The sequence below is a fragment of the Epinephelus lanceolatus genome, chromosome 17 (assembly GCF_041903045.1).
Source record: "Epinephelus lanceolatus isolate andai-2023 chromosome 17, ASM4190304v1, whole genome shotgun sequence".
Classification (NCBI taxonomy): Eukaryota; Metazoa; Chordata; class Actinopteri; order Perciformes; family Serranidae; genus Epinephelus; species Epinephelus lanceolatus.
Window position 1 is genome coordinate 32882584 of NC_135750.1, and position 27136 is coordinate 32909719.

General features: G+C 40.5%; 1 protein-coding gene across 1 annotated transcript in view; it reads left to right on the forward strand.

Annotated features, from left to right (window-relative positions):
- The window catches only part of stk32c (serine/threonine kinase 32C), a 95033-nt gene that overhangs the window by 45683 nt on the left and 22214 nt on the right, over nt 1–27136 (forward strand). Inside the window, exons 3-4 of the mRNA XM_033613588.2 lie at nt 14144–14295; nt 23921–24094. Of these exons, the coding sequence (XP_033469479.1) occupies nt 14144–14295; nt 23921–24094 (326 nt within the window). The remainder of the gene's footprint in view (nt 1–14143; nt 14296–23920; nt 24095–27136) is intronic.

Sequence of the window (27136 nt, forward strand, 5' to 3'; positions counted from 1 at the left end):
GACAGCAAACCAGCATGCACAATAATAGGACCCTGATACTGAAGCAGTTAATGCCTACCCATACACCGGCAGACTTTATAAAACTCAGACTCATAAAAGACCGAAGTGCAACAGCCTGTTACATCTAAAGACAGTGTGAATTTTTAGTCACGCACTATGAGATTTTGCAAAGACTAGGAATCTTGCAGGGTCTTTGTGTGCAAGACTACAGCTAGATTCCTTCTGGGATTATTTCCCATCTTGCTCCTGGTGTAAAATATTATGCCAAACCCCCTTTAAGAAATATGGCATATTAATGATTTCCTGCAAAAACACATAATTCGAGAAACCCAAGATGGCCGTCATATGTTGACAGTATTCTTGTTGATTTGGCATCAGTATAATCCATAAAGATAAACTGTATTTGTGTACAACTTTACATTTTGGATTTTGCTATTTGTAACCAGCCTATGTTGTTTAGAAGTGCTGTTTTAGTGGGAGGACACTGTGGGAATGAGGAGAACTGTTTCATAAATTCAGATTTCTCAGTAAAATAAGTGCCTGTTGGTGGATCAGATGCAAGTCGAATTAAATGCGGACGTTTCGCTGCTTCCGTACCTGTTGGGCACTGTAGAGAGTGCAGCTATTGCTTGTTGATAATGTTCATGTCATTAACCTTAAGTATTTGCATGAGCCAAGACATAAATCTCAAGACAATATGAAAAATGTTTGATTTTGTGGGACATCAAGATGAGAAAAAGACTGACCTAAGACAGCTTGGATTGAGTTCTGTGGCCACCCCACACCAAACAATTGAGATCACGGGAGTACACACCAACTGAGCTAAAACTCTCATGATTTTATTCAGATGTTGGAAATTTGTCTTCTCCAGCGAAATTGTTAGAAAAGTTGTTTGGTGTGAGGCTGGCATAAGTGGAATCATGTGCAACTTTGCTTTTGCTACTGTGACATTTCAAACTGCCTTATTTGAAATTGGTCTACTTGACTTCAACAAAGTTTCAGACACTGAGGATGTTAACAAGAGCAGTCTCCAATAGATTTTCAGTTTAGTTTTATCTCTATAAGGATCTTCTTATAAACCAAGGTAATTAATTCATTCATTTAGGAGGAAGAGTTTCTTATTTGCATTTTGCACTGTCATCTTTAACAAATGGGGAAGCTTACAAACATAATCAGAAGGATAAATAAGGAATGTTCTCAAATTAAGTTTCAGTCCAACTTTCTCAAATTATCATATTTGTATAATGCAGATATATTTTTGGGTAGACTTGTGATAATTTCAGAGGATACAGTATTTAAACACAATAACACTTTGTGAAAATCATGAATAATGCCAGTATTAAAAAACAAAAAGGTTACAGTCAGGTAAACTAAACCAGTTAAAGAAGAGTCAGTCACCATTGTTTTTACTCTTATCTTTAATGCAGCTTTTCAGAATAGGAAACATAACTATATAATATGACAACCAAACCCATCCAAACTCTAGTCTCACATAACAATAATGTATTAGTATGTCACCAGGCTATGTTATTAGATAATATAAATGATCTAGTAATGCCCCTGAAATCATCATGAGCCCCTGAAGGTGCTGGTGCCATATGTTGGGTTCACGTGTCAAAGTGTCCTTCAACATGCACTGACCTGTTGCCTCATCATAGGATAAATGTCTACAATATATATATTGTAAAAGCCATCAGTGAGATCGTAGTGGTTGGTAGGATATAATGCCTTTTCTGTGATGGATTTAACACATTATTTAAGGCTTGTAATGAACTTCCTGGTTTCCTATTATGTGTGTAGTTTGAGGCTCTTTCTTGCCTATAGGCCTGTCAGTCTTACTCTGCTCCAATATTTTCTACACCTCTTCTTTCATAACCGTGGCAGCACAATACTCAGTTGTAATCCCTCAGTTAATAAAAGGGTACTGGAGGAGCTGTTTGTCTTTTTAATACCACAGAAGTTATTTTTGTATTAGGACTATTGGTGCCTCGAGTCCAGATAAAGTTTTAATGAAATTGAAGGAGGAAGCACCTCTTGGGTTTAATTAAGCCGAGCTAAAGAATTACCTGCGTGACCTAATAGACTTTTTTTTTAATCTGTACGCTTCAATTGTACTGGTGACCTTCACAAACAGCTTCTCTTACCCAGACTAAATAGGATTCTCCAATGTCTTCTGGAATCATTATCCAATGTTAACCTCATCCACCTATCCAGCAACAGGCTAAAAAGGCTAGAGCCTCTCAGAGAACGTCTCAGTGGAATATATAATTAGTCTCGTGATCTTCAGTAGATACTGTAGGTCATACTAGAGGGTCACATTGAGCCTTAACGGAATTTTCCAGCAAATTTAGGAAGACTCATGCTTTAAAACAGTTGTTTGAGATGTTAAATTATATACATAGACAGTATAAAATAATGGATGTAGCCACTGTGACTGACGTCAGCCATTGATTTGCGAAATCCAGTTATGAAGCTTCGAGTTTGGCATTTTGCACATCGCCATCGTGGATTTTTGAAGCCAAATGTGACCATATTTGGATGAGAGGTTGGAGATAGCTCTTATCTTGGTTAGGAAGGTGCATTTACAGCTTTGGTTAATTGTGATAATACTAATGCTAATTTGCGCTAGCAAAAACAGGCTTGAAACCATGAAAACGAAATGTACTTACTTGAAAAACTGAACCTCTGACTAGTTAGAGGGTCTTTTAGTACAAGCAAATGTTAAACAAGACTTTTTAGGCAACCAAAACAATTACATTTCATGGCCTGAAAACACACTACAACAGTGACAGCTACGGCTACTCTGAAACTGGGGTTACGCCATGGTTACCTTACATACACAACATGTTCGCTGTAGTAGCAACTTGTTAACCAGCAGCACCCACCTCTCACTCAAATTGGCTATGCCCTTAATTATGTACACCTTTTTGCCTTAATAACATTTAAAGTGGGGAGTTACATAAACCCCCATTCAGTTGTCATGAACGGGAAGTTTAGAGACTGTTTTTTTGCACCAGGCTGTAAACATGTTTATTTCTGCTTTAAAGTTCGGCAAAGTTAAAAGTTTAAAGTTTAAAGTTCGGGTCTATTGGGATTGACTCACCTTTAGAGCCAGCCTCAAATGGCCATTGGAGGAACTGCACTTTTTGGCAGTTCCACATTGGCTTCATTTTCTAGCCCCGGAGCTCACTGGTTGATTTTATATCTTTGTTTTATTTTCATTTCAAAACATTTGTACACTAATATAGCTCCTGTATTGCTCCTTTTTGCACCAAAATCAGTTACAGCATCTTTGAATAACTTTGAATCACATTTATTTAACTGACGCATTTATCCAAAGGAACTTATAATTAGCGCATTCAGCCAACCCCAATATGCAGAAATCATTCAAGTACATCAGCTTTATCAAATGCTCAACTACTTTGAGTGCTACAATTATAATCTTTACCCTTTCATTGCTGTATGCAACCTGCATGGTTTACCATGCAGTCTCTGATGGTCCGTTGAATATGAAATACTGAATTATTAATGGATTAGTGCTGCTTTTTATAAATGGGTTACTGTGTATTTCAAACCTGAGTTTACAAGTAGCTGCTCTCATCACGAGCCATGGAGGACCAGCCATTGTTATTCTGTAACTGCTGCTCGTGCTGCCTCATTAGAGATCTTCAAAAGTTTTTAGAACATATGGTTGAATAACTGTGGCAGCTTTATTTAGAATGGTGGATCTTTTAATGTGTTGTTCAATCGCGGGAACGTGTTTCTCTGGCTGCCAGGCGCCCCCAGCTGACCCTATAGAGATTAACTCCAGGAAATAGCCTGCCGAGCTCCTCGTTATTAGTGCCGTTCTCCTCTCTTAGCACTGATTAAATAATGATTGTGCTGCAGAAAACAAAGTTAGTTTCATGCTTCAGAGCTCAAAACTATTAAAAGTGAGCATCGGATGCAAAGGATGTGATTCAAAGGAGGTTTTCTTTGGGCGGCCTGTCTTTGAGGATGAGACGGACAGGTGCTCTCATCTGTAGCGTTCCTTCACGTGCGTTGTCGTCATCTTTGAATTCCTCCACATCAAATGACTCCACACTTCGCTGTCCACAGAGAAATCGATAGGTCCCGCCTATGTGTTTATTCTGTGTCTGTGCCTGGCCACCTCTAAAAAGCTCTCTTTAGGAGAGATAAACAGGTGCTATGTGCAGCTGGTGGTCAGAGATTACAGCCAACGTTGTGACAGCATCTCACTCGGGGCCAGCGCTGTCGTCTTTCCCGCTGCTTGGAGACGTGGAATCTGGAGCCAAGTATAAACTGGACATAGCCCGTGTGAATGGCCTGTTTTTTCTCCTTCAATTGTATTTGCTCATTAACCGCAGCACCATTCAACTTCCCTGTTGCATGGGACCAGAGCAGTGTGACAGCTGCAGTGCTGAATTCACTGTCACCTGGACCGTGACAGCAAGTTTAACTCACATGCTGAATGTAGAGCTGGTCAAAACATTGGTGTACATTCATTGTTTCTCCTCAGACAATGACCCCATTTAAATTCAAATGGTAAACAAGTGAATACAAGCAAAAGCAGCACAGTAAAAGGATAAATCTGGTAATGTGTTTTTCTCGTTGTCAACAAATCCCATGAAAATCTAAAACCAGTGAAAAAGTATTCTACTAACAAATATTTTCTGTGTATCCAAAAAAAATTTAACAAAGCGTTAAAGACCCACACAGTTATAGTGGGTGACATGTTGCTTCATTAAGATAAACACAGGCACAGAACTGTGTTTTGAGGCAGTACCACATACACTGTGTTGTTGCTGCAAATACTCACTTGCACATTGAATTAGCAGCTGAAAATAGTCCCCAACAAATGCACTATTTACTCCCATCTGGATGAAGCAGATTAGAGGGCTTTTTTGAGTGATAAACTCTTAATAAATAATACAAAAGATGTTTTGATTGCTGCTTATTTAGTCAGTGTTTTATGGTATAAAGAAATAGTTTATTTCACCATGAGTTCCTTTTGTTGGATGACTGGTGCTGGCTTGAGGCTTGAGGCTGGTCTGGTGAATGTGCCAATTTTTTTGCCAGCTCTTTCCCCAGATGCACAGTCAGCCAGCCAGCAGAGAAATTTGGCACCATCCTCGGTCTCGGCCTAGCTTCCACCCCTCCTGTTCGAAAACAAAATGACCTTTATCTGTGACAAATATTCAAAGGCAATCTAAATAGCAGGTGTTCCCAAATTAGAATTTCACAATGAAAACCTTGCCTGCAGTGAAATAGTAGGTTGGCTCATGCTGACCATTAGCATTTTGGAGATAATGTTACAGAATTAATTAGAAACAGTTTAGTGTCCATTAGTGCTGGGAGAGAATTGGTCTCACAAGCCATCACTCTGCCGGTGCCTCAGCCCTCAGCCTGCACGTCACAGAGAAAGCCGGAATCTTCCATCTCAACGGATTTCAGTCTAGGTGAAAATGTCTCCATTCATATGCAAATAGATTGCAAAACATTCTGCCTCGCACCTCTGGCCTCAAAATTGTTACTTTCTTCTGCTCCATACTAAACTGCTCTAATGCATTGAATTGCTAATATGCCCAATGAATATATGAATAAATCCTTTTTAAAAGTCATCATTTCACTCTGCTGACCGGCTCCTGAGGATTCCAGATAAGATGGGGCCGGTGGGAGATGACTGACAGTGGGATATCTGATTGGTTGAGAAACTGTGGGTTTTACATTCTACAGCTGCCACAATCATCGGTCTCCTTAATAAAGAAAATCTAGCAATAGCTGCACATAATGCAATGTCCTGAACTTAGAATAGCAACACAGAATATGAAAGGTTTAGGAAAACATGAATCCATTCAAAATAAACAGGAGTTTTAACGTATAAAGTTTTACAGTATACAGGAAACAACTTATTGAAGTGAACTCCAACTACCAGACCTGCACAGAGTTTTGAGAGGTAGTGGCAGTAATTCAAAACAGATTAATGCAATGTTTCAGTCATAAATATTCACATTATGGCTAGCCACCGGTTCATGTATAAAGCTATATTCATGTGTGTGGGACTATATTTTCACTGAGGGGTGCTGCACAGTATAACTGAGTGTGCATGATGTATGTGCACACACACGTGAGACAGCTGCCAGCTGCAGACCTCTGTTCAGGACCAACAACAACACTGGTTGTTTTTTAGACATCATTGGCATTCTCAGTGGTGATTTTGCCACCCAAAGCAGGTGTTTTAAGTTAAAATATGATCTTTTTTTACCCATAACCAAATGGTTTTATGCCTAAACATAACCACACCTTAGCTACAGCATTGTTGAAATGTAAAGAAATGTAAATTTTCAACTTTTAATTTTACATAATAACACACAAATATATATATCTGTGCTTTTGAGAAACAATTAGAAATTGCTTATAAACACACTGTAGTTGGTGGTTCCATTAATCTGACAGTGAAAGCTCCCTCGCCTTAGACACAATTTCTCTCTGGACTATATATGCCAAAATTTCTAATATTTCCTTTGGAATGGTGGCAGACACCCAGTTGTCTGTTCGCTGAGGCCACTCAAATTCCCCGGGCAGATCATAGCGCTACATTCACTCCTCTGCTTCTCCATCATTAGCTGCCATGAAACTTCATCTCGACTGTTTTGACCCCACAGTGGAAGTCCCTTGTGTCCAGCATATTTTATGGCTCTATAAAGCAGTTCCAAATCTGTCATGGTAATTTCCTGGTCTTTCTCAGCCTGTTCAGTCTGGCCACGCTACTAATTAGCTCCTTCTATCACAAATCTCTCCCCAAGTTCAGCTGCACCATGAGTTGACCCTGACCCTTGCATTTGACCTCTTTTTTCATTTATTTTGTGACATGCACCTTAAAATATGTAAAGAAATGGTCAGATAGCCCAAATAGGCAACTATGTCATTGCACACCATTGCTTACATTCATCTTGGGTAAACATAGTCAACAGTTAGCCTTTTACAGTGCTAAACAACAGGCTTGAAATCCAAAAATATCTAATGCTGCACCATCAAGTCAGAAACATGCAGCCTCCCTAGCATGGGCACCTGCAATAATCAAAATCTAAACTGAAAATGTCCTTTTAGCTCTTTCTTTCAGACAAACATGTAAACTAACAATAACTGCTGAGCAAACCACCTACATGAAGATCAAGAACTCAGTGGTCATTCACAAAGAATGAAAAAGAAAGATGTGGATTTCCCTCTCAATTTAATCTTCAAGAGAAAGTAAAGCAGAAAACAGTGAAGATGGTGACTTGTTGAATGAGATCTTGGGAGGCTCTCTCACAACAGTAAATATAAGAGTATCACCAGCAATAGAAGTTTAAAAGTTATTCTTTATTTGGTCCAGAGGGGCACATCAGACCAAAAAAAGGGCAACGGGGCAGCAGCCTGTATTTGAATGAAGCCACATAAATAATTCAAAGGATAAGAATGAAGGAAGCTGAAGGATGATGCTTAATGAATACTGCTGCATGCATATACTTTACATTATTATTAACTATGTCTAAATTAGACTACAAGATTTTAGATTTACTTGCTACCATTCATCTCAGTATGCTATGACTCGATGCTTGCTTTAAATAGATAATAGACCACAGTGAACATTTGGCTTCCTATATGCCATTGGTCATGAAGTAATGAAGTTTTAAGCAGGGACCAATTTTTGAGACACTCTTCATAGTGCTCTCAACCTCACGAATTATATCTCATAGAAAACTGTGTTCTGTCCCAATAATAGAAAATAAATGTAATGTCTAGGGAGTTCTGTACTGCATCTGTCACTCAAGGGCCTCATATAGAAAACCTCAGGTTCCCACACATCATGGCTGTTTCTCACGTACACAAGGTATTTTGATATTACATGTAATGCACACAGCAGAGGTCTCTTGTGATTGGCTCGCTGATTGTATGTAAGAGACCTTTGGCATGCTCTATCAGAGATTGTTACTGCTTTTGCTCCCAAAAGAGCCATAAATAAGATTTCCAAAATAGGTCTTTCTTGAGCCTGCGAGTGTCTCTAAAAATCGACTGTTTCTTGTTCCCAGATGATGCAGACATGGCAAATTGCTTCAACATAAATGGGATGAGGTGCATATGGGAGAGAGGCTTATTTGCCTTAACAGTAGGAGGATGAAAATGTGGAGATAACCTTTTGGGTTCCTGTTTGTAGGATTTAAAGAGAGTTCATTTAGTCTACCTTCTAGCACAGTGCAGATGGTACAGACTGGCCTGGCTAAGAGCAAAGAGAAACTGGGTCTGTGCTGAGCTCAACGAGGGAGATGGAAAAAGGGAGGGCCTGGAGCTGCGTGTTATCATGCTGAAGGCTAAAAAAAAAAAAGTCTAAAAAGGAGGTACGGGGTATGGTTGAATTGATAGGGAGACTTGAAATCCAATAGCAGGATTTTAAATTTAAAAAAAGCAATAAGCAATATTTTTTGCTGATATCCCACATTTTTAAATTGAAAAATGTGTGGTTTTTCCTCAAGTGCCCTGTCTTTTCATTATAGGGATATGGAAAGTCCTATCAGTATTTCAACCATCAGATATTAAAAATCTGCAGCGTCTGCTAATGACAATAATATTGATAACAATACCAATTCAGATTTATTGATACAAATACTTAAACAAGCAAAACTGTAAGGAAAAGATGAAAGAGTGTTTTTCTGCTCTAATGTAAGCAGCAATCGATTACTGAAGTCAGTGTGATGTATCCTTTCTGGTTTCTTTCACAACCTTAAGTTACATTTCAATTGAATAATACTGAGGCCAACATGGCGCTCAGTTATTTTGAAGCCCTTTTTGGTGATTCTTAGGCAAGATCTGAGAGAAGACTCGCCCTAGGTTGTCCTTCACCACTGCCTTTGCTCTAGCTTAAAAATGAGTTAGTTACAAGTATGAGTAAAATACTGTAAACTGGCCAAGCTTGGGCTTATGATGACTGGCAAAATGCAAAACTAAACACACTGGAGTATTATATGACTTATTAGTATGGGATTTGTTCAATATTCTTACCTGTTTGGAATAAGTAAGGCAGACATAAGCATGATTTGACTTGTGGGACTTGGGTCTGTTTTAGTCGGCATGTCCGTCAGTGTTTACGTGAGCCCTCCTGATGGTCACCAGCCATTTTGTCCTTCCTGATTCCCCAACTGTTATGATGTAAAACTCGAGACTTGGATTTGTCTAGCCTTGTAAGTTTTACAACCAGTCAGCCAGCAGCTCTTTAACATGTTGGCGTGTTGATGTCACGAAAATCTTAATTTGCTGCTTTTTCCAAGCAGTTCCCCACACTGTGATCCTTCCACCACATGATTGTGCAGCAACAACAAGCTGGAAGTTTAGTTTGAGAGTAGCATATCCAGCGAACTGGCTTAATACTAACAATAAGTAAACAAGTGTTACTTTCAAGTCGAAGGAGCATATCAGTAACTAACTACTTTGTAAAAGTCCTTTTTGGCTAGCACATCCACTGTGTAGTATATCTCAATTGTATGGAAGCCAGTCCTGAATGCTGTTAAAGTTTAGGTTAACAATAGCAGCTCTGCTCTTACCTTTCCATGGTAGCAACCCCAGCAATGTTAGAGGAGATAGTGTTAATGTGTGCCCAACACATAGCCTAGTCCTTATCCTAAAAGCCTTTTCTCTGGTAACATTATAAGTGAAATACATACTGCTAAAAAATACAAACAGTAAGTAAAAGCTACACAGCAAAGCAGTGTTTACAAAAAATTCATAGATACAGTCGGTAATTAGGAGAACGCCCACGAAACATCACATCCTTTTAAGCAAGGGGGAAAACAAGCATGATCTATTATGCTGAAGAGTTACTGCGTGGCTTTATGCATGTCAAATAAACTTATACATCCAGAGTTAAAAGGTATTTTCAACCTGGTCCCTATTTTCCTATGTTTTTGTCTCTAAGTGGCTAATGGGAACAACATTTGTTGAAATTGGTCCAGTATTGAGCGAGAGTAGCAGCAAGGCTGCAATGATAACACTCAGGGCATGTTTGCACCATCAATTTTTCCTCCACTAAAAGTGCTTGGTTTTGCCAGTGACATGCTTTGATTGTTATTCTAATTGTCTGAAGAAATTATGGAAAGGATCCCCACAGAGATAGATCTTTTTGTTAGTGTATGATTATTTTTGTTTTAACCCGTAACAACTCTGAAATCACTATTGTCAAACCCACCAGACTCCATGTAATGAACAGATGTTGTTATCATTGTAAAAAACACTTCATTTTCCATAATTTTAACAATCACCAACACTGGTTTGGTTGAAATAAAATAAACTTAATTTACCCAGTTAGATATGAAAATGTGCTGGCTCTATACACGCTCAAATTTCTGGAAGTACTGAGCATACAACTGGAAAAATTAGACTTGAATTGTAGATTTGTAGATCTGTAGTAAATCTAAGTTTTCCCCACAAATTCTAGGTCACACAGTATGACATATTAATGTAGAAATTATGAAGTTGTAGTCATTTTTTTGGGTTAAGTACTCCTCTATAAACTGCTTTATCCCAGCATTTACAGGCTGTGAGAAAGGACTGTTTTCCCCCTAACTCCGCCCTCACTACACCCCCCTACTAGTCACAGACTGTATCTTTGTAGATAATGTTAGCTTAATTAGATAGTTAACTGAAGCTGAAAAATCTAGTGACTGTTGCCAATTCAAACTGGACAGTTGCTGGCAAGAATTGAGAAGCTGATATAGTCCAACTGGTCAAAAAATTCTGATCACTACAAATTTCGAGCAGTCAATCTGCAGTTATCATTGTCAAACTGCATAGCTCATTGAAACTCTCTTCTTCAGTCTAATCTGACACCTCATAAAGAGGAGGAACAGGTCTGATGAATTTCAGCCGTGATGAGCTAATGAAAGTGACAGAAGTAGGGGGAATCATGTGCTTGGAGGAGATCCAGGCGGAGGAAACAGGAGAGACAGCCGAGTCAGACCTGGCACTCATTTGAGCTTGAGGGGAAACCATGAGCACAATTAAATAGATGGTGTTTTACACAGTAAAAGATTTCCTCTTGTCACCACATGGAAAATGTCCATTTTAACACCTCATTTACTTTGGTATTCATTCTTAAAATCTTTTTTTTCCCCCTCGTTCAATCAAGTGAATAAACTCCATCAGTGCTATGGGGAATCTATGTTACCGAAGCATTTTCAGATTTCATTAATCTTTATGATTTGTTTATAATGCAGAGATAATTTGAATAGAGCAGACAACTTCAGAGTAACTCATTTCATGATGAAAAATGATAAACTATTGCATCTGCATAGTAAACATCCATTGGCATGGGGGCAAGGGAGATTTTCTCTCCCCACTGGCATTTTTCCTGTCTTTTGTGAGACTTAAAGACCAAACAAATGAGTAAAGGACTAGCTTAGACGGGTGTTTTTTGCGGTGCATCAGGGCCAGAGTGCTGTGTAAAACAGCCATCTGTCTGGCTCCGACTGTAATGAGGAAACCTGTGCCTTGGTGGACAATTCAATCCAGCTAAGGCCTTCTGTCTGTAACAGAAATAGCAGGGGGCTGCTTAGCTTTTAATGCTTCACAGGATGGTCAAGTGCTACACTCAGGGCACTGGGGGACACTTTTTAGGGCCAAAACAGCTGCTTAGGATTTATTCCTCAAGTACTTGGACAGAGAATAATGATGTGAACTTCAGTCTTTTGTGAGGATTTTCACAGTCACTATGTTTACATGCACACAAGAAGCCAGGTTGCTGAGAGAAATTAAATCAGAGAGTGCATTTACTTGCAGGTGGTCGGTAATCAGATTCCAATCCGACCCCCTCCCAGAGCTTTTAACCAAGGCTGGCATATTTCAAGTGTATTACAAGGATGAGTAATGATGTTTCCTGCTGCACTGCTGCCACAGAGATACTTTCAAGTCTTTGTCATGCACACACACTGTTGTAAAAATCCACATAAATATTGCAGCCTAGTTGCCAGAAGAAGATGTTGCCAATGTACGTTTCTGCAAACCACGAAAATACTAGGCCCACAATTGCACATCTCATTTGTATCATATCATATTGTTTCTAAAGTAACAAAATATATAAGCTGACTTAATCATTGGGAGGTGGAGGGGATGGTGGAAATATGTCATTGAAGCAAGATGCCTGTCAAGTTGTAGACCACTTTGTTTTGTAGCAAACACTTGTGTTTCCATCTGCTTTTTAGGCTCCAAACGTGTGTGTTTAGTAACGATCAGTCTGTATTTTTCCAGCAGCTTTTAAGGCTCCAGATGTCGGTGTTTTGTAACGACCTGTTGGTGTGTTTCCATCGGCTTTTAGGCACAACCATGGTTGTGTTTATAGCAACCTGTGTTTTTTTCCCATGACTTTGTAGGCTTCAGACGTGGGTGTTTTGTAGCGACTCGTGTGTTTTTCTGGTGGCTTTTTAGGATCCAAACATGGCTGTTTTGTAGCAACCTGTCAGTGTGTTTCCCTCAGCTTTTTAAGCTCCAAACGTAGGGTTCTTTGTAGTGACCCGTTGGTGGGATAGTGCCAGGAAATGCAGTTGTTCTTTACCTAGACAAGGCTAAATTTCCTGCTGGGATAGTAAAACAAAAGGCGTTTTTTTTTTAACAAGACACTGCTGTGTTTCCTGCTGGGATTGTGCCTCAAAATCCCTGTATAATAAACCAAAACATGATTTATTGCTAAGCATAACCAAGTGGTTTTTGTGCCTAAAGCTAACCACACGTTAACCACAGCATTGTTGAAATGTAAGTAAGTTGGAACGTATCTGCTACATAACAACGTGTCAATGAAACCTATCTGTTGTTTGCAGAAACTTACCTAGGATGCCAACACTTTATCTGGTGATTGGGTTGAATATTAACAGGACAAAGAAATCCACTATCTCCATTAGAAATCTGAGCTGACCAGTTTTCTCTCAATCCCTTCCCCAGATTAAGGAAACCAGGGTTCTTATTTACATGATACTGAAGAAATTAGGTAAAAAAAAAAGAAAAAAAAAGAAGTAAGAATATTTTTGTGTATCTTGTTTGTCATTTTGTATTTGAAGCCACTGTAAATGTGCCTTTTCCCTCTGGCCCACTTAGGCATTTTACTGACAGCATTGAGCGTTGGTGGTATCCCTTCTCAACAGTCATGCAAATTAGATCTTACCACCCTTTGGAGACTGCTGTAAAGCCACATTAAAGAATAGATTCTTTTTTTTTTTTTTTCAAGTCTGTTTTATTACAGTACAGACATGCTATATGCGCTGAAGGCTGAAAGAGTTATTGGTTGCTTTCTTCCTCTCATTGCTGGCCATGAAGCAATCCCTTTGTAGTGCCACAACTCTCTCAATGTACATTTGGTGTATGAGTTTTGTACAAAGATAGACTGAGGAAAAAAACTAATTTCTTCAATGTCTCCATTGCATGTTAGCATCTATTGATTAAGAATGCCTAAGTATCTGGTTTTAAAGTAAGTCAAAAGAAAAAAAACAAAGAGTGAAGATTTATTACCTTATTTGTCTGCAAGGCAGGATTTGCAGCAGACACATGATCTTTTTAATGACCGTGGTTGCCACAGTAATGTTACTGTAATGACTCTGACCTCTCTGGAGTCCCGTCTTGCCTCTGACCTTTCACAGCCACTTCCTGACAAAACCCACAAAACTTGCGATAAATAAATAATGAGGTGATTTGTTTGGAAGTGGTTTCTGCCGCAAACTTCTGGGTTTGAAAATGAAGTTCATTAGAGTTGCTCAGCGTGTCAGCACTGCATAGAATAGGGCATCTATCTCAACAGTCGCATTAATCAACAGCTGATAGATGCTGTGGGCTATTTTGAAAACATATTTCATTTGCATAGCAGCGTGGCCGCATTTGTGAAGCTGAAACTTGGCTCCGACACCTTAGCGGTGATGTAATTCTCTTTCCCTGCCAATACAGTTCTGCAATTAGAACTGTTGTTATTTTATAAATTCACATGCACATATTGTATGCAAACTGTCTGAACACACATTTATCTTGTACTAATATCCTTAATTCTGTCTTCGTGTCTTCTCCCGTTCCTACTCCCCCCCCCCCCCCCCCCCCCCCACCCCCTCTTTCTCCCTTCTATCCTCACTTGCTGCAGGTCTGCATTGTACAAAAGAGGGACACGGAGAAGATGTACGCCATGAAGTACATGAACAAACAGCAGTGCATAGAGAGAGATGAGGTCCGAAACGTCTTTAGAGAGCTTGAGATCCTACAGGAAATTGAACATGTTTTTTTAGTAAATCTCTGGTGACTATCCTATGTTTTTACACTTTCAATGTGGTCTGCACTACCTGTGTCGGTCGCCTGCTTTGTCTGTCTGTGCATTTTGTATATTTACCCTCCCACTAGACAAGTGCATGTTCACTCTAAAATCTGTTGCAGCCCTAAAATAGATGTATTCTTTGTGAATATTATGCTCCTCGTGTTGCATGCACTTTCTTCTCTGCATTTGGCGAAATTGGAAAAAAAGTTTTGTTAGTTTCGTTAAGGCTTGAAACAAATTTTCCTCCAGAAACCAACAGCTATTAATTTAAAAAACAATTTAAACAGCAGAGATATTTTTGGGATATTAATTTTGACTCTGAGCCCATGAAGCACACATTTGATAATTACTGTGGTTTGAAATGACCTTACTCTTCCCTTGAGTCTGATATGTGGGTGAATGGAGGCTGCTTTCATTATTCAACGCTCATCTCCGAGCGGGACACATTTCTAAATGTAATTGGGGACCTGGCACGGCATTCACGGCATATTACACAAAGCACTTTACTTCTCTGTAATTGGTAGAATGATATTGCACGTGCAATCTTCTCTGAGCAATCGCCGGCAGAATATTTTGTTATTCACACATTCCGTGATGGATTGATTATGTGCAGGTAGTGAGCAGATGAACCAAGACAAAATCAAGCTTGTTCCCTCATCAAGTTGTAAATGATTTAAGTTTAATCTACGAGAAACTGAGGGCATTTTAATGAGCGTACAGTAGTAGGGCTGTGTATTTTTTATAGTATAATTCCCTGCAGGAGTGAATGGCTGCCAAAGCCTTCTGTGTTCTAGTTTTCCATGTGCTGTGTTGCTCTGCTGTCTCTCTCATACTCTGCATCCAACACTATTTCAAATGGCCATTGGTAACAAAGATGCTAAACTGTATTGTTGCGGCTACATGTGGATGAGAAGTTTCACACCTCCTCTTTGTGCTTTCTAAATCAGCTTCACAAAGATGCTCCACGAAGGGCCTGTCCATCTCACTGGGAGCATATAGAAAACATGAGCTCAGCCGGAGTCCCTCATACCAAAAATGTAACGGTCACACACATACTTAGTTGCTCTTGATAATACACATTTTCTCATTTACATCCATAAGTATACCAATGAGGATAGATAATATCATGAACATGGAGGGTCAGTTCACTCTGATTAGAAAAAACATACTATTTGATGTACCTTCAGTGATATCCAGCCATGCAGAGAGTTTTTGTTTTATATGCCATGGATTTGAGATTTCTGCATCCACCCTAAAATAATAGGTGGGAAATTCAATGCTGTGATCACTGGTGCTCACAGCATTGAAAATGGCATTGGCATCGATTATCCACAGGACAAGCTGACACTGGTTTACAATGACAATTCATTTGGTGGGAAGTAATTCATTGTTGGGACTGTGAATTATCCAAACTAACTTGGACATTGCTACTGGAAAGAAACAATGCTATTTGATTTTTTATGTAAATTCTGTTAATGCTTTGAGCACCACAAATACATTTACATTTACTTCCATTGTATCTGATGGTGACAGAAATCTCTGAGATCTCAAAACCTAGACAAATAAAATCAAAATTACCTGCAAGGCCAGATTCCACTAGAGATACAGTAAGGGCCAGTCACGCTGAGACGCATGGCTATGAGCCTGATTGCTTCAAAAACACCTTGGCAGAGTGTGTTGGTCAAAACAATGTGGTGTGCCTATGGAGCGGGGCTGCGTGTGCAACCGGGCAATCAAATGTGATTAAAGGAAAAACACATATAAACTGATCACCTGTAATCCTCCCCCCCACCCCCCCTTACATGCAGTCTGTCTCTGTCTAAAAGACATGCAGCCTACATGGAACTATCACAACTTGAGATATGAATCCCCCCTTCCCTCTCACATACTCTGTAGCTCTCTCTCAGTCCAAAAGCTAATTGGCTAGCGAGCCTATTTATCCACATTATAAACAGCATTATACTCACCAAAGAGATTCACCTGGCTGCTCATTCAACTTCACGCATGCGTTTGACAATTAGTACTTAATGTGAGGTGACCTTCATTGTAATTTGATACTGCAGACCTTACGTCTTCATTTTCCATTTTCGCACTGTTCCTACCTCTTGGGTGGTTTGACTGGCTGCCTGGGCCAAGTGTGGTATTGATGAGTCAAAGCACTAAAAAGTTGAGGATAATTTAACCTTTATGCACATCTAAAAACCTTTACAAAAATACAGCAGAAGAGAGGAGTGCGCACCAGGTGTGCCATAACAAAGGAAAACAATTGTTTTGCAACACGTCTTGGTGTGATCAGGGTTTAAGATTTTTTTTCTGCAGGTGGACATTTGAACCTGACCAAATGGAAGCAAATGTGCATTAAACTACCACCTTAAAACTGAAAGAGCTCCGCTGACTTATTCAGCAATTCTCTTGGCTTTCTGATCACTTAGTCGATAATTAAGTGAGTTGCTTAGACCCCCTTGTACCTTCAGGTAATTAGGATGAACCGACCTTTCAAAGGGCCTTTTGATGGCTTTTGTTAATAGTAGCGTCCCCCTCCCTCTTTTTGCCCAGAGCTTGGATTTGGCTTGCCTTCATGAAAAGCATAGGGAAGCTGTCAAATCTGCATAACAAATAAAGCATCACGGTGAGGGTTGCAGAGAGCAAAGGCACATCCTTAACAGGCTGTTTTTGCTGCCATCAGATTGTGTGATGAGGGATGCTTCATTAAAACAGCTGTGTGATAGTGTCTGGTTGGAGCTGTTACTATATGAGTCTGTCAATGTTGCATACACAGAACCTGAACTTGAGCAGCTGTGTTGATGTTGATGTTGGTAATAGTGTCATCAGAGCGGTCCCACGCAAAGCCACCAGAGAGAGTGACAATGTGTATCTACAATACCATTTTTGGTACCCTAATTATGCAAACCTACAGTCAGAAGCTGGCTGAAAATACAGTGTGGATTGTTTCTGTCCTCATCGAGTGAATGGACTCGTACAGTGCCACTGTAAAGACCATCTTCTGGGACTAAAGCCTTTCTGTGTTGAGCTTTCTCTGTGCACAAAATGTATAATTGAAGGAAAGTTGAGCATTTCCTTCTTATGCTGGAGAGAGGAGAACACAGTGAAACATAAAGGAAATCAATTTATAGCTTGAGTCTATGGTAAGTTTGTTATTTCTGCCCCAGTTTACGCAGATACTCTGTGAGCATCTGTGCCAGCATTGTTATGTGTTGCACCTGTATGCAGCACATAAACTGTCTGCTTCATTTAGTGGCTGCTTGAGACGGCATCTCAGCTGGACAGGTAATGAGATAGGACTGATGAGAACAGCGCTTCATCTTCCCATCCTCTACCGTACTGTATAACAACTAGGAACCTAATTGGTTCGCTGCATGGGTATGCTGTTTAACCAATTCCCTGCAGATCAGACAGTTGCCAGTATCCATAGGCTTGTCAAACAGAATGTTACAATTTTTGGTGCTTAGCAATTGGGCACCTCAGTGCATCATTAATGGATGCGCAATAGACCAGCTGGGGTTTTTGGGAAGTGCCTATTCTCAAAAGCAAACAAAAAAAAAAGATGCAATTCACGAGAAATGCCATCTTTGATAAAGCTTCATAGGAGTGTTTTTTTTTTTATTGATACAGTGCCAGGAGGGAGCCAAACAGACAGTCAGCAGAGTCGGCAGAGAATGCAGGCAAACACACCAAACAGCTGTCAGAGGAAGTAATGATTCCCGCAATCACAGAGAGGAGGGGGGCATCAAGTAGAGAGGAGGGGTGCACAAGACAGCACAAAAAAGTATTTGGCATTGATTTGTTTTGTCAAAAAAGAGATGTGCAGACTAAGAGGATTTGTAAGGTTTTCCTCCAGCTCTTACCTACACACAAAGACACACTCTCTGTCTCGAAGCGGGGTTTCGCTTTCATCGAGACATCCTGAATTTCTCAGTGCTTTTGAACAGCTTCGTCCATAGCTTCAGAGAAAATTCATTAGGAGGCAACCTTGTGAAAGCCCACACTGAATTCCGTCAGCTGGGTAAAGGCAGCCTTAAGCTGGGCGGATGTCAAGTTTGCAGCCCACAATAATTGCTGCGACCATTCCCTCGCTGCATAGATATGATGTGTAGGAGTCGAGGGTACGCTGAATGGATTACCTCGGAGGAGGAAAAATTAACTATCATCTACTGCACGCACCAAATCCACACAAATCCTTGTAAGGATTTGTGACACATGAGAAGACGCTGACTTTTACTTTCCCTTGCATGTGTTCGAAGCCTCAAAGTGCAGGGGTCACCTCTCCCCACCCAGGAGCAGAGAATAACCAGCATCGGAGCGTAGCAGTGAATTTGATCCCCTGGTCCACGAAGTATAGTACATCATTATAAAAGCAAGGTTTGGCCTTAAGCGTTACATCACAACAGATCACTCTCAAACAGCATCACCCGTCCTCCCTGAGGGCCCAGAGACGCAGCAGTGAATCATGACCAAATGGACGCTGCCACAGTGCTGTTGAAAAATCGCAGAGCGGCAAGGGTAGCTAGGGTTGTAGCCGTTGTCGTCAAAGAATTAGAGCTTTAAACACAGTCCCTTGGGATCGTCTTAAAGGATTTTAAAGGTTCAAAACCAAAACAGTGGTGAGTCATCTAAAGGAGCGGTATATGGCGCTTTCCTTTTACTATCCATCCCTTCATCAGAGTCAGAAAGCGAGCAAGAGGAGTGGTGAGGATGGATGTGCTGTGTCCTGTTCAGTATCCATTAGGAATATTGATTTCAGGCCTGTGTGGAACAAGGCCTTAGGAGACTGTGGAACAAATTAGCCTCTACACCCCCAGTCAGCAGATATAACAAGCCCTGTGAGGGGGCTTAGCCTTAAATCATCCTCATAAAAGGCAAAATATGGGATCATTTCCAAAAGCACAGGAGTCTGTGTCTTTAATATAGAATTGTGCATCCACAGATTATGTTGCCCTGGATTTGTGGCCTTGAAGGATTTAGGACTTTTACCTAAACTGCCCCTCACACTACTTTTAAAGAAGAACTTTTTTTGTAGGGCATGACTTTGAAAGTGCACCTTGTGAAAGCAGGCCAGTGAAGGTGTTGTGTCTTAAGGCGAGCGTTTGAAGGCCGCTGAAAGGAAAGGCAGCGTTCACTCACACCATTGTTGCTGGAGTCCTCAGAGGAGCATGCGAGTGTCTTGTGATTGAGACATGCAGCCAGTTCCAGCCAGCCCATCTCTATCATCAACTTTATGTAGGCCATTGAAACTTTGCAGACCAGCTCGAGCCAACAGAATCACAAGCTCTTGTTTCTCTGTCGCTTTTTCATCAAAACTCTCTCTCTCCTCTTCCGCTTCCCTCTTTTTCCCTCTCTCCTCCCTGCCTCCCTGGGCTCGTTTGTCATTGTGGCCTGATTATTTCAGCCTGTTCCTTGTACTCCTTCCAGCCGGCTAACCTTCCTCTCATAGTCGCTGTGACTGTCGCAGCCCAGTCCTGTCCTGGCCTTTCCACATGGCCTCCTCCTGGTTTTGGACAATAACTGCTCTCCCCAGACGCTAGATTACTGCCAGGCATTCACTCACACTCGAGGGTTTGACCCGCAACTCCTGTGTGCTCATTGTAAAGCACCACTCAATAAATTGTGCTCATTTTTCAGTGTGAGGAGCAACAGAGGGCACATTAAATGAGATTAGTGGTAAAACATTACATTGACCCATTACAGTGTCCCAGTGTGTGAAGCTCTCTGTACCATTTATATAAAATAGTTCAAGCTGCGCTAGTCGGTATTTTTATATTGACAGTGGATTAAATGGCTGTGTGTAATGTGAAAGGTGTCGTACATAGTGACAAATCCACTGAAAAAAATAACTGCAGTTCCCCTCAGCTCTACGGAGCGTAAAATCTTCTTCAGCGCGTTGTTTTGGTTTTACAGCCCACAGTTTTACCATTTGGTTCAGACTCACTGCTCTTATCAACCACGTTTCAACAAATAAGCTCTGTTAAACCAACTGTACACTTTCTGCCAAGCACCACACAGCAGATAGAGAAAGTTAGCAACTAGCTGGTGAATATAGTGGAGCATTTATCAGCTAAAAAGACATAATTCCTTCAATCAATTGTTGAAAACAAACATAAAAACTGAAAAGAGTAGTGAATATTGGCCTCTACTCAAGGCTGCATTTTGTATTTGGTAAGGCAAAACTAACGGGCAAGCAGATTGAGTGATGTATGTGACTAGTGCTAGTTAACTCCTCAGGAGATGCAAAACAAAAATTCTTCATCAGGGCTGTAGTACTGGAGTCCACTCTTGGTCTCAAGTCCAGTCTCAAGACCATTTGACTGAGTCTCGTGCCTTGTTGGACTCAAATTTTCTTTGTCTCAGGCTCAGCTATTGAAAATTGTTCAAGTTGTTCCTGGCTGCTGATTCAGGATCAGTTGTACAGAACGTTGCCTGATCCTACCAACATGATGTGTGGAAAAAAAAACCTCTCCCTCTGCCTATTGCTCTCTAGCACTGCACCAGTTTTGCAAGCAGCACTCGCTCTGAGCTCAGCACTCGCCATCACAGACCAGTAACAGCAACATCACTAACAGGAAGTCACTAGCTACATCCCTTAGCCAACGTGTGATGGCAAAATGGACGCAGATTCCACCATAATTAAAACTGGTTTCTTAAACAGGACGTGATTTGCTCTGGACTTAGTCTTGACTCGGACTCAACTGCACCTGGTCTTGGACCTGTCTTGGGCTTGATTGAGTTGTTCTTGGCTACAGCTTAGTTTTGTATCCATCAAACATCAGCACAACAGAGGAAGCCATATGTGATCTCTTCCTTTTCCATGCATGACGCAGATGATTGATGGAAATGCAAATATCTGTTTTATGCATTTGATCTTATTGTCTGCCAAATGCTGACAAAATCATCAGCTTACATTTAGATAACAACCTGTCACATTTCATCTCTCTTCCTCCATGTCATCCCCAGTGTATACCATTCCCTTAAAGTACATATGTCCTTGAATACCAGCGTCTGAAATCATCTTTCCTAACCCAGAGTGTAGCTGTTCCTTCATGTTAAAAGGAGCCAGTGGAGGTGGTTCTGGCATCTGAATAGAATTCTTCCTTGACACTTCCTTGTAAAGGTATTCCAGGCATGTACACCTGGAAGGAGACCCAGGGATAGACCATGAGCATGCTGGATGGATTGTATATCTTATCTGGTTAAGGAAAACCTTGGGATCCCCCAGGAACATGCTTGAGGAAGTGGCAAATTGACATAGTCAGACGACATGCTGTGCAAACAAGTTGGTTTCTAGCACACTCCGGCCTTAAGCAAAAGAGTCCAGGCTTCCTGCTAAAGGACAACAGAGATAATACTTGTTCTGAATCACGGGGTATAAAGCTTGCCATCTTGAGAAGGGATGAGACAGAATGACCCCTATAAATGGGGATAAGAGCATTTGCTTTATGGTTTTGTTCTTGGTTGTACACACGAAAAGCGAGAAGTTGTACAGAGAAAAAGGAAATAAAGGAGCTTGAGAGAAATGTTCAAACCTCTCACTTCCGGACATCTGGGCACTTACTAAGTGTGGGCATCAGATGTTGGCTTTCAGAAAGTCACAGAAATTGTCTGAAGCAAACTGACCTCTATAACCTTCTGCCATCAGAACCAAGACTTGAATAGCCAGAAAACGGATAGAGGGATTTCTTAAAATAATCTTTCCAAACAATTGTCCTTCAACTAAAACTGTATTTGTCACTTTTTCCTCTTTTATTGTTTAACCAGTATCTTTTCCACTCCCAGACTGCAGAGGAGTCCTTTATTTGATTCAAGGACTGTCAGATTGGTGGACTTTGCATTGTTTTTATTTGGAGCAAAGTGCTCCCAAAAAATGGGGAATAAAATAGCCTGTGTTTCTCCCCTGTCCCATCCTTGGCGAGAGTCTTAAAGGTGACAAGGCTTGTCAGCGCTGGAGCTTTCATATGCTCCAGTTGTCGGCCCATATCTGACATCTCCTTGTCACCTCAGCGAAAGCGGGGAAGGGAGTGACAACCAGAGCGAGCCGCTGCAATCTTTCTCTTAGGAGCGCAGATATTTCAGCAATGGAATGGGGAGACCGTTTTGTGGAACACTGAGATAGCGAGTGCTGCCTCAGAGGAAACTCATCTGTCAACTGGATACTGGGAATCAGACTGTGACAATGAGGTGATAAAAAGGTGACAGTGAGGAATCCCTGCCAACGGCAACAACATCCTGGGGCCAGCCATCTGCCGAGGCTGCTCTGTGTTTTAACAGTGTGGATGATCTTTGAAGGGTCGGGGCAGGTTAGTTTACTGTGTCTGACGTAGGTGGCTCGACTGTCATTTCCTATTGAGTGCATGCTACGGGACTGTCTCGTCGCAGTGGTGGCAGGGTGTGTAATGAGAAAGGGGAAATGTGGGAGTCTTGTTCAGAAAACTTTTTATTGTTTTTGTGTTCACTGAGTTAGTAGAGTGTGCTTTCCACCCATTATCTATCCCATCACATGAAAGTCAGGGCCATTTCATCAATTAATCTACGCTGTGTTTTAGGAGAAGAGAAAGAACCAGCACTACGGCAAATGGGTTTTTCTTCTGTGGCAGAACCACCAATCTGTGGACGAGATGGAATGGTTTTCCCACCGCAGCAAACACTGGACCCATTTCTCACTTATAGAGAGGCAGGAAATTGCACCTGAATAGGACCAATCAAAATGCCCCCCTGAGTGTTGAGGGCCAGGCCTTAAGATACAGAGGGAACCTGCAGCTATAAAAAGAAGTAATATCGGCACAGTATCAGAGCTTTAATGGGAAAATAAAGAATTGGCTCAGTAGCAACCACATTAAACTGAGTTCTGATAGAACAAACCACTAAGGCTTGGTTGGCTTCCCCTCCTTCTCTGTAAATTGACATAGGGGGCCTATTAAGATATTATTCTGTCTTTTCTTAGATGAGAAATTAGATTTTTGTTGTACAAAAACAGTTTGCTCACCCGCGTGGCTTAATGTTTTGTTCAGCGTCTGGGGTAAAAATTGTGGAGCGGAGTGTTACAAATCCCCACCCAGATCACTGAGAGGCTGTGTTTTAATTTGATGTGCATGATTAGTAAGCCTGATTGACAAAAATGTTTAGTGGACCACGAGCAGCCTTCAATTAAGTCACATCATGCAAAGATAGGCAGTTTTCAAGCATTAATCTCGACAACCACGTCCTCCCTATTTGCATTTCCTTCACATAAGTTGCATGTTATTAGAATAGCGATGAATGTTTTATACATAAATATGCATTATGCATTTAGGTTGCTGATTCATAAGTATTTTTTTAGGTACAAGACAGATGCATGAAAAGGGCATGTTTTCCTGCACATATTCAAGGTCTTTGACTGTGTTTGACCTTGTGTGGGTTTCTATAAACATTCATGTGTGTCTGCAGATGTTTAGCGTGTAACCTTTGCACACCTATTGTACTTTGTGTGCTGCTTGCAAGAGTATACCAGCCCCTGTGTATGTGTTTGTGTGCTCAGTCTTTGCTTTTGTTTGTATAGCATGTTTTATCTTTCTACACTGGACAGTGAGTGAGCACTGTGTCCTCCCCCGCTGGTCCCAGGTACTCCTTCCAGGACGAGGAGGACATGTTCATGGTGGTGGACCTCCTGCTGGGAGGAGATTTGCGCTACCATCTGCAGCAGAGCGTCCAGTTCAGCGAGGACGCTGTCAAACTCTACCTCTGTGAGATGACACTGGCGTTGGACTACCTGCAGAGCCAGCACATCATCCATAGGTACACATTAAACTTTTTCATTTCTTCAGTTCATGGCGTCCAGCAGCTTCCATTCCTTTTGTGGCTATTTATTAAGAAACACATTTTTCCTGTAGTCTTGCCTGTCTTCACTGTCAACTGCCTAGAGAGAAAAATGTCATTGTCACTTTTTAAAACTGTTGAACGGCTGCCTGCTGCATCTGGAAACGGCACAATAAGAGCAGTAAGACTGAACCAAAACAATAACATTACATCTGCAAAACTGAAATTTGCGAAAACGCTACACAGAGGTGAGGGAAACTGTAGAGTGAGGTGATCATTCTTGGACCCTGTGGCTTTGCTACTATAAGCAACTGCTTTTACATTATGTCAGTGATTCAGTTCCTCCAGAATGTTAACGCAAATTCAGTTAATCCCAGGGAATTCTGTGTGACTTTGTAACTTGTCCAATCACCACAACTTTACTCCAAATTTGACATCACAAATAGAACGTGAGTCTGTGGGAAACACTGAATGATTATTTTAATAGGTTCATAATCTGAGATGGAATCATACCTTTTTTTGCAATATTCACCTGCCCCCGTAATTTCATTTAAAAAAACAACAACTTAAAAATTTTGCAACGTGCATCGCAATTTTAAAGAAAAGCTGCCTTGAAATCGGGTATTTCAGGCTGCAACAGTCCCAAGAATAGGCCTTTTTAAAATAAAAAAAAATACAGAATTTGACCATGAATACCAACAATTCTGTCATGCTGATCTGTCTCATAGACACAAGTCATGGTAACATGAATTCTTTTAGGTCTCTGGTGTTCAAGTTCTACACTGAATAAAGTGACTCGCACATTAAATACAATGACAGTCCCAATGTGGGACCGGGCATATTTTCGGGGTTTTGATAAAATCGTCAGAAAAAGCAGATCAGAGAGAGGTAGACACATTACACTCCCAAATACACTTATTCAAGTGTTTTTTAGTGTCCATTATAAGCACCAGGGTCAGCCCATTACATTATATTTTGTTTCTTCAAACATACTGAACCTTCATTTCAGTTCAAAGCATAGAATTTTTCCTGCATTGAAAGAGCAACTCAAGGTTGTGTGTGTGACTTTTAGTATTCAAGAGTTGTCCTTCATTGTGTTCTGCTTCCATGGTCAGTGATGTATGAATGCAATAACTTACTCCTCCAGCTGGAACTCAAACTACCAAAATGAATTCAAGCAAAAGTAAAGTGTTTTTTCTTAATGTCATGACTTGTGAAAGTGCATCATCTCCTCTCTGTTCCAGAGGGAACTCAGCAATAAGCTTTTTCCTTTGTGTAAGCACTCATCAGAAGCACAAAGTCACAGTGCCTTTCCAACTAGCTTCATATGGACTTCTTTAGGCTGTAAACATGACTCAAGCGTCTCTCTATAGATATACATATTTACCCCCACCTTCGTCCTGTACTGTTGACTAATCTCACCTGCTTTCACTTTGACCTCACTGGTTAGAACCAGGTCCGCTCAGATGACAATACATTTTTCTTCCACAGGGGTGCATAGTGCCCTACGGCTCCCTAGAAAGGATAGTGGAAAGGGTTAGTAATGTTTTTTTTTTTGCACAGTGTGCCCTCTACATTGTCTCTCTTTTACAGGACTTTTTCCCTACTGTTGTATCCACGATCTCATGATCACAGTATAAGGAAGAATTTGTTCATCACCCTCTATTTAGAAGTCCAAAATCAGCTTGTACAGTAACAGTAATTGTAATATAATGGAACATAAAAGAAGAGATAAAAGAAAGTGTTAAGGTGAAAAATATGCCATACAAGTCTTGGTGTGGGCTGAAGGTATTACCTTATCTAGGCGTTTGGGTATCCCTGTTTTTATTTTCGCTTCCTCACACATATAAAGATAGCCCTAATGTTTGTTCTTGTAATTGTTACCATCCATCATCTTAAACCAGGGTGGGACTCGCTGTCCGCAGCTTTTTGTCCAAATATGCTGAGCACAGCAGTAAGTGTCTGTGCAGTCCGGTAAGTGAAAGAGCCGGATCCCTGCAGACTGCAGATTTAGTGCCACAGATGGCTGAAAAACTGTTTGAATCTTGTTCAAAACCTCATTTGGGCTCCATTTCTGCCTTCAAACAACTGTGTACTGTCAGTGTGTGAATGAGAGTGTGTGTTTCTGTCTGTGGACAGTGAAGCATCCTACACCTGTGTTTATGAATACCTACACATTTCAACCAACAGCAATATAAACATTACATATGAAGCATCTTGCCTGCAAATGTTTTGAACTGTTTTACAGAATAAAAACAAACAGAAGAAATAGAAACTACACAAAGAAGCATGATTGTAATTCTGTAGTTTGACATTTTGGGAAATTTACTTATTCACTGTTTTGCTGAGAGTTAAATTAGAGGATCAATACCACTCTCATGTCTGTGGGTTAACTATAAAGTTGGAGCCAGAAGACAATTATCTCAGCTTAGTTTAGCATAATGACAGGCAACAGGGGAATGACTTGCCTGGCTCTATCGAAAAGTAAAAAAAAAATACAACCACCAGCCACTCTGAAGCTCTCTGATTAGCATGTTATGTCTTCTTTGTTCAGTCTGGATAATAATCTGAATCAGTGCCTTTTCTGTCCCCAGGACATTACAAGCATAAATATGCATGAAAAGTATCTGTATAATGCATTATATTACCAAGCAAAGTGTCCTTCACTTTGTCCTGATTGTAATTTGAAGAAAAATTATGTGAAACCTTAATAAGAACTACCTACAAAACTGAAAAAAATGTATTTCAGCCTGTCCCCACTCTCAACGCTACACTTCACCGAAAATATAGATTAGAATCCTTCAGAAATCTAATTTTTGGTATTATTGTGTTACTATATCTCTGAATTAGATGAAAAAATCTATTTTTTTCAGTGGAATTTCAGTCATCAACCTCCATTGAAAACACGTTGAAGAACTACACAAATAAAATGGTCTGAGTTTGACCATTACATTTTTTAAATGGTTATTCATATGTTATTAGATACGGTGCTGAACAAAAGATTTTTAAAAGAAATTAAGT